This window comes from Cucurbita moschata, unplaced genomic scaffold (genome assembly GCF_002738365.1).
Source record: "Cucurbita moschata cultivar Rifu unplaced genomic scaffold, Cmos_1.0 Cmo_Scf00089, whole genome shotgun sequence".
Lineage (NCBI taxonomy): Eukaryota > Viridiplantae > Streptophyta > Magnoliopsida > Cucurbitales > Cucurbitaceae > Cucurbita > Cucurbita moschata.
Genome location: NW_019268605.1, coordinates 673,177 through 682,102, shown reverse-complemented (window position 1 = coordinate 682,102; position 8,926 = coordinate 673,177). Strand labels below are relative to the sequence as shown.

General features: G+C 36.9%; 1 protein-coding gene across 1 annotated transcript; it reads left to right on the top strand.

Moving 5' to 3' along the window:
- Positions 1 to 5,126: 5,126 nt before the first annotated feature.
- LOC111439277 lies at positions 5,127 to 6,789 on the top strand. The gene is made up of 3 exons (XM_023077048.1): positions 5,127 to 5,567; positions 5,678 to 6,278; positions 6,356 to 6,789. The coding sequence occupies exons 1-3, from the start codon at positions 5,157 to 5,159 to the stop codon at positions 6,787 to 6,789; spliced, it is 1,446 nt and encodes a 481-aa protein (XP_022932816.1). The 5' UTR covers positions 5,127 to 5,156.
- Positions 6,790 to 8,926: the final 2,137 nt, after the last annotated feature.

The following is an 8,926-nucleotide window of genomic DNA, read 5'->3' as shown; positions in this document are numbered from 1 at the left end:
GGTATGTAAGTTTTATAGAAATTCGAATGGGGAGATCGTGAGGTATAAAGCCCGTTTAGTCGCAAAGGGTTTTGTCCAGAAATATGGAGTGTATTTTGATGAGGTATTTGCACCTGTTGCAAGGCTTGAAACAGTGCGAGTCTTGATTGCTATAGCAGAGCAGGAGAGTTGGGAGATTCATCATATGGATGTCAAGTCAGCGTTTCTTAATGGTGAGTTGAAGGAAGAGGTTTATGCTGTGGAAGGTCGAGAAGGGCGTGTTTTACGACTTCGGAAAGCATTGTATGGCTTACGTCAAGCACCTCGTGCCTGGAATGCAAAACTGGATAATTGCTTAAAGTCTCTTGGATTTCAAAAATGTCCTTTAGAGCCTGCTGTGTATACACGTTGGAAAGAAAATAAAATTTAGATAGTTGGAGTTTATGTTGATGATTTAACTATTGTTGGGTCAAGCAAGGATGATATTTTGAGCTTCAACCAACAAATGAAGAAGTTGCTTGAAATGAGTGATTTAGGTTTCCTGTCTTATTATTTGGGAATAGAAGTTAAACAAGATGTTGATGGAATCAGGTAATCTCAATCGAGTTATGCGGCAAAGCTTATGATGGATTGTAATCCGTGTCATGTTTTCCTATGGAGCCGAAAATAAAGTTAAGCAAAGCGAGTAATTGTCCATCTGTTGATTCCACTCCTTAGAATATTATTATCGGAAGTCTTCGTTATTTAGTGAACACACGACCTGACTTATCATATTCCGTTGGAGTTATGAGTCGTTATATGGAAGCTCCGACTATGGTTCATATGGAAGCTGTGAAGCAAATACTCAGGTACGTGAAAGGAACCATTGATATTGGATGTCATTATGTGAAGGCAAAGCAAGTAGAGAATCGATTAATCGGATATAGTGATAGTGATCTTGCTGGAGATATAGATGATCGAAAGAGCACAACGGGGACATTGTTTTTCTTATATGGCAATCCAATTACATGGACTTCAAAGAAACAAAAGATGGTGGCACTTTCATCCTGTGAAGCGGAGTATATTGCGGCGACGTCAGCTGCTTGTCAAGGAATGTGGTTATGACGTTTACTGAAGGAATTGCATGGGAAGGAAGTAAATCCAGTTCGTTTAAATATCGATAACAAGTCTGCTATAGCATTAGCGAAAAAACCAGTTCATCATGATCGCAGCAAACATATAGACACGAGGTTCCAATTCATTCGTGAATGTGTGCAAAAAGGAGAGATTGAAGTGGATCATGTAAAAACTGAGGATTAATTGGCTTATATACTTACGAAGCCAATAGGACGACAAAAATTTGTGGAGCTTCGAGAAAGAATTGGTTTGAAGAATGTAAGAATGTGAAGATCGAAATACAAGATTAAGGGGATGATTTGTTAGTTTATTTAATCTTGTATTAACCGTAATTCATTTGTATTTGGCGTTTATATTTTAAATTATGTAAGTTTAAGTATTTGTGGATAAGATCCAGGGAAGTTACTAGCCGTTATTAATGTGTGGCTAAGATTGTAAGAAGTTAGTTTTTCTCTCTGTCTATATATATACTGTGTAACAAGTTGAATAAAATAAGTAAGTTGATTTTGTTTATTTTCTAAGTATTGTCTCTCTTAGAGAATAACGTTATTGTGCAAAAATCACTTCCTCGTATGTGTGTTTTCTGTCAGGATCTTCGTAATTTTTGTTCATGCACCACTAATGAACTGTGTAATTCATCAATGGACATGTTATCGGTATCTTTGGATTCCTCCATGGATACTACAACATAATTAAATTTTTCAGTCAGGGTACGCAGAATTTTTTCTACAATTTTCTCGTCTGGTATATCTTCTCCATTGCTTCTCATCTTGTTGGAGGTTATCATCACTCTTGCAAAATAATCTTTGATGCTTTTATCATTCTTCATCTCTAGGATCTCAAATTCTCTCCTTAATGCATTAAGGAGAGATTTCTTCACTTTTTGGTTTCCACAAAATTTTCGTTTCATTGAGTCCCAAACAATCTTTGGCTGTGCGACGATCCAAGATTTGCTCACAGACAGTTCGATAAATTGCCTGGAAGAGGTAACGCTTTACTTGGTGATCTTTGAGTCTAGCATCATCAAGGTGGCCCTTTTGTGCCTCAGTCAACTTTGTTCCTTCCTCTTGACCTGAGAAACCAATCTCCACCACACTCCATAGACCTTTTGCGCTGAGCAAATATTCCATCAGCTCACTCCATCACTAAAATGATCAAAGTGACCATCGAAGTGAGGGATCTTCATTAAAACTTTGTCTTCACTCATACTCTCTCTATTTGATCACTAAAAAATTGCGGCTCTGATACCAATTGCTAGGTTTTGACACAACTAAGCTAGAAACATAAACAATTGAAGCTTGAAGTGATAATATTATTGAATATTGAACTTGGCTTTTGTAGTCTTACAAATAACCCTAAATAGAAACTAACCACAAATCTTGGAAACAAAAATCTTGTAAACAAATCAAATATTTTAACTAACCCCATAATCAAATTCTTCTAACATGAACTGGTATGAAGGTTGTGTTTATAGGGAGTAGAAAGAGAGGGGCGAAGTGTTGTTTTAAGAGTATTGTTTGGTATTTAGTTTAATTATTTGTCATATAGTTATTATTTCTATTATTATTTGTAAAGTTGTAAAAGCCAGGTTGAGTATTCAATAATATCATAACTTGACACTACGATTGTTTAGGTTTGCCTGAGTTATTACTAAGTCAAAATCTAACGCTTCACTTGGATTTCATCTAATTTTTCTTAATAATCATTTAAAACTCACCGTTCTTCCTTCTCAAACGGTGGCATACTCGTTGTGGCTAGTGTCTTCGTGCGGAATCCTAATGTCGCATCGTTCAAATACTCAAAAGCCACGATGGTGATTTACTACCACGGCGAGGTGATCGGAGAGGGGGAGACGCCGGCGGATTGACGAAGGCAAAGGACACGATGACGATGAATGTGACGGTGGAGATCGAGGCGGAGGAAATGGATGAGGGCCTAAGTTTGATGGAGGATTTGAAGTCGTGAGGTTTGAATATCAGTAGCCACACGGAAATGCAGGAAGGGTCAAAATAATTGGATACATCAAGAAAAGGTTTGAGGTTAAAATGAACTGCTCATCTACTTTCAATACTAAAACCCAAATGACTCGAAGGGAAGATTGTGATAAGCATGTAAAAATTTCCGATTAATGAAGAATTATGGGAGGAATTTGAAACCAAATGGCTACTAAGTTTGTAGTGTTTAATTATGAGGAGTATTAAAATTTTTAATTATGGTACGTAGGTTGTTTATACATTTTTTGGAATATATCACATTTTACTTTGCTTATGTAACTATATTTGTACGTTGGATCAATAGTGAATTTGTTTGACCATGAGTGAGTGTGCTCCCAAACCTTTGTAATGACTCGTGTCTAGGATTTGACATGGTCAGGTTACCTACTCTTTGTTTCTAAGAGTGAAAGCTATTCTCGCGAACTAACTCGAGTTCTTCCCGCATGTTTTTTCCCTATTCACATGCATCCTAGAAAAATTCTCCACAGGTTACGTGCATCATAGAATTGCTCCAAGCAAAACATACCTAACCATGAAGTTCTTATAATTGAGCTATTGAAAAGGAAAATGAACCTTATTGGTATATGGAGTGACTATCCATGTTCTAAAGTATTTCTTGGCTATCATATCCTCAGGATACCTCTCGTTTGGAAGTGGTTTCGGTTCATTCATGTACCCCTCATTTGCTCGGGTGTCACATACTTACCAACTTTCACATTAGTTCGTTTTCAAACCACATCTTACTGGGAGAGATACTGCCCTAATACAATTTGTAACGTCTCATGTCCAAGATTCAGAGCCATTAGGTATCGAATCTGCATTACAAATCTTGATCTATCCTAGACATGACGCGTTACAATTTTGGTCGACCCTAAAAGCTTGATCAAACATTTTAGAATGATCCACAAATCCAAAACAAGTTCGGTGCAATGGCTCGTCCCTTCAAAAGTTGGCCTGAGTTTAACGACGTGACTTTTTAACCCGCCATCATGAAAAAAGAAAGAGAATTTTTTTGAAAAAAGAAGGCCAGATGGCCAATTTAGTTTTTATTAGTGGGGACATTAAATTATAGACCTCATTTTTTTCTCCTTCCACACAATCAAATTCAAAAGGTGACATTTTCCAAGCGTGGGCATAGAGGCTCATAATATAAGTTCTTACCAAACTACACATCGAATAGCCAAACTACACGTCGAATTGTTTACGGTCAAAAAGACAAAGCAATCTGAATTTATTTATTGCATGCTTTGGACCTTCTAAATATGCGACATCAAAATAAATGTTTAGAATATTCTACTTTCTCTCCTAGAATATATATATATATATATATATATATATATATATATATAAATTAATAAATGCATAGTATTTTATGAAAAGTGTGTAAATAAAATATTTTCAATAATTTGATTACATTTTTTAAAATTAGATAATTAAGATGTTAACTATTTCATTTTTATTAATTTAGATTATTAAAATAATTTTATGTATTTGTGAATTATTAGGTGGAAAAATGTCCCCAACTTAAAAAATGTAGTAGGGGTATTATATAAAAACTTGTCATAATCGTAGTTAGCTACTATTTTAATTTTTAATTTGAGACTGGAACAAGCTTCGAGTTTTATTTAAGAAAAATGGGCCATAATGTTAAAATATTGGTTCTGTGGGCAAGATATGTATGAACGTTGCTAGCTTTGTTAGAAATATTTGCTTATTACTCAACAAATTATCAAAGTTAGAAACACAATTTATTAACAAAGCAACTGAATTAAGAAAAATGGAAGGAGTTTCACCGTTACATCGATCTTTGATCTTTTGAACAAATTTCAACCTATTAATGAGATATATAAGCAACCTTTGGGCTATGCTTCTCTCACCCCGATTCATAAAAGAGAAGAAAAAATGGGAAGAACTTTTCAAGTTGTTCTTTTTCTAGCATTGTTTGTGTTTTTATCTCCTTCTGTTTATTCTTTACCGTTGTCAACAAAAGGAAGGTGGATCGTTGACTCGACAACAGGGCTTCGAGTGAAGCTTGTGTGCGTGAATTGGCCTTCCCACACACAGAGCATGCTAATAGAAGGTCTCAACCACAGGCCATTAAAAGAGCTGGCAGATGAGGCAATCAAGTTGAGGTTTAATTGTGTACGACTCACGTATGCAACTCAAATGTTCACTCGTTATGCAAATAGGACAGTTGAAGAGAATTTTGACCTTCTCGATTTAGAGCAAGCAAAAGCCGGATTGGCTCAATATAATCCTTTTGTGTTGAACAAGACTATTGCTGAAGCCTATGAAGCTGTTGTTGATGTGCTTGGAGAGAGTGGTTTAATGGTGATTGCCGACAACCATATGAGTCAGCCAAGATGGTGTTGCTCTCTTGACGATGGCAATGGATTTTTTGGAGACCGCTATTTTGACCCTCAAGAATGGCTACAAGGTCTTAGCTTAGTTGCTCAACGCTTTTCCAAGAAATCAACGGTACGTACAAATTAAGGAAAATTCTCACACTCTTGAAACTAAACTCAAACATTTAAAGACTTGTACAATTTTTCACTAACAAAAGAACATTCTTTTGTTATGACATTTAGGTGGTTGGAATGAGCCTACGAAACGAGATACGAGGAACCAATGAAAATGCAAATGATTGGAACAATTATGTTACTCAAGGAGTAACAACAATCCACAACATTAACCCAAATGTTTTAGTGATTGTTTCGGGCCTAAATTTTGATAATGATCTTCGATGCTTAAAAGAGAAGCCCTTGAACGTAAGCACCTTAGACAACAAGTTGGTTTTTGAGGTGCACTTGTATTCGTTCAGTGGAGATCAAGAGAGTAAATTTATAAACCAGCCACTAAATAATATTTGTGCAAATATTATCAATGGCTTTGTAGACCATGCTGAATTTGTTAGAGAAGGACCAAACCCATTTCCTTTGTTTGTCAGCGAATATGGGTACGATCAGAGAGAGGTTAACGATGCAGAAAATCGGTTCATGAGTTGCTTCACAGCTCATCTTGCACAAGAAGATTTAGATTGGGCATTATGGACTTGGCAAGGTAGCTATTATTATAGGGAAGGTCAAGCAGGGCCGGCAGAAACTTTTGGAGTTCTCGACTCCAATTGGACTCAAATTAAAAATCCTAACTTTGTCCAGAAGTTTCAACTATTGCAGACTATGTTGCAAGGTAAGTACAAATATATTAACGATTTTGAATATATGGATCTATAACAAGTGTATAAGACATTTTTTTACGGTGCACAGATCCAAATTCCAATGCATCGTTCTCGTATGTTATATATCATCCACAAAGTGGCCAATGCATCCAAGTCTCAAATGACAACAAAGATATTTTCATGGGTAATTGCTCCATCTCAAGTCGATGGACTCATGACAATGATAGCACTCCAATTAGGATGTCAAGCACTGGTTTATGCTTAAAGACGAGCGGAGAAGGCCTTATGCCATCTCTCTCAACAGATTGCTTCGGCCCTCAGAGTTCTTGGACAGCCATTTCAAACACTAAGCTTCATTTGGCCACCGTAACTCAAGATGGGAAGAGTCTTTGCTTGCAGGTTGAAAGCTCTAATTCTTCAAAAATTGTGACAAACTCATGTATTTGCACTGACGGTGCTCCAAATTGCCTCCAAGACACCCAAAGTCAATGGTTTGAACTTGTTGAAACCAACACATTGTGAGTTGCTTATGTATAGGGAAGAATAAATATATGACATGCCCGACTTTGAATTGGCCCCTATTTTATCTCTAATTCTATTCATGCTCGTGCTTAATTATAACCGATTTTATTTATCGTACAAACATATATGAAAAATAATACCAACAATAATGATCGTATAAAAGATTGGACATATAATAAATAATAGAAAATAATTATTGACCATTTAACTACGAATTTAAGCATAAAATCGACAACCCTAATATGACTCCCGCACTTTCAAAACTCTCATGCCAACCCTAAATTCAAATTCCAACAACTACTAGTATATTGGACCAAATTCTAAATTTCTATTTTAAACTAATTAATAGACTAAGCAACATTTGTTGGAACAAGTTTGAACCATTGGGGTTGAGGATCATCCGTGCAACTTCCCTCGTCTTTAAAGGAAATGCATTTCTTCACAACAACTAGTAGTATCAGATTCCTTCTCCAAACAAAAATTGTCTTCGCCAATTTTGTTGGCCAATTGGAGATTTGCTTTCGAAGCCACCGTCCAATTGCTTCCATCGCCAAAGCATTCGTCGGATACCACCAGTACTTTTCCATCTCCGACAGATTTCAAACCCTGCCCGTTTGACAACAACTTCATCGGGACGTCCATCTCCAATATGGTTCCATTGGTTCGGAGTGGCACAATCGCCGAGTTCAACTCCTCCTTTGTCCTCGGATTTGACACATTGCCCTGATACGGGATGCAGCATTATGTATGATATTGGTGCTTTAGAATTTGGATCCGCAAGAAAAGAGCTTTAGTTTCAAATTCTAACTAAAGAAATATATAGAGGTTTGATTTGTTATAATGCACGGTTAGATTGAGAAGCAACAAATTAACCTTGATTCACTCTGTTGATAAGTGGAAGCATTTGTTTAAGTGATGGGGGTACTATCTTTAGTCCAAGAGTGATCCATAACACCAAAACATTCATCAGGATCTTCATGACACTGTCTGTACATATAACTTCCTTGGAACGCCCACAAGCTCCAATCAATATCCTTCCTGGCAATTCGAGCCAAAAAGCAGCTCATGAACCTCGTTGCCCCCCGAACAAAGAAAAATAGATTAAAGAAATTAGAGAGAGTGAGTTTGCCATTGTGGGAAGGTAGAAGTGACAAGTACTTGTTTTGACATAACAAAGCCAAAAACATAAACAATTGAAGTTTGAGGTGATAATATTATTGAACAGTGAACTTGGCTTTTATAGCCTTACAAATAACCCTACATAGAAACGTTTCAATCCACAAATCTTGGAAATGGAAACAAATCTGGTAAACAAATCTGAGAAATATTTAAACTAAATTTCTTAAAAGACTGTAACTCTTTTTCATCTAATCAAATTCTTCTGACCATTTCTCCCGTGAACTTATTCTTCTTTGTCAAGAATTAGTTCAACTCAGAAAAATCTGCACGCTAAGTTCTTCACGCAACTTCCGAAATGCTTTCTTATGTGTTTGGAACGTCCGTTTAGTGTTGAATTTCGATAATTGGCCAGGGAAATCACCGAGAGGATATTGTCGACAGGAGGTTGTTGGAGGAAAGATAAAATGCGTAAAATAAGAGAGAGAGAAGGACTGAAACTTTGACTGCTCTTCAAAATCCGGTGGTGAAATCTTGTAAACAGATTTCCTATTTAAATACAACCTATCCTAAAAATGGGTGGAGAGTGGCCAACTGAATCTGTGCCACTTCCTAGAAAATTGACGTCTAAGAATTAGCTAATCCATTCGACGTGTTTGTCAAATGGTCAAAGGGAAATTAAATGTAAACATGTGAATCTAAATAAAGAAAAAACAAAGGTTTTATCTAACAATCTCCTCCTAAAACCTGTGTTATATCTGCCTTGCCTTATTTCGTTTCGTTTGAACTCCGTTTTGAGCCCTATGGCTCGGTGTCCCTGGCGGCATGTCCTCCAGACTCCACGTCTTGTTCGGCCGCCTCTTCTTCGAGTTGGCGCGCCCCCAGTCCAGGTGGTTCACCTCTTCCTAATAGGTCTTCCATCTTCCGGTACCTGGCCGAGAAGTTGACTGGTTGCTCTATCTCTAGCTTTAGAATGTAAAGGCAATTTGTCGTGCACCGAACTTGCGTGAGCAACCGTCGT

Bases quoted from the DNA above. Each gene is read 5' to 3' on its own strand.
- LOC111439277 (XM_023077048.1), top strand. From the start codon at position 5,157: ATGCTAATAGAAGGTCTCAACCACAGGCCATTAAAAGAGCTGGCAGAT. The intron at 5,568-5,677 runs GTACGTACAAAT...TATGACATTTAG, and splicing joins GCTTTTCCAAGAAATCAACG to GTGGTTGGAATGAGCCTACG. The intron at 6,279-6,355 runs GTAAGTACAAAT...TACGGTGCACAG, and splicing joins ATTGCAGACTATGTTGCAAG to ATCCAAATTCCAATGCATCG.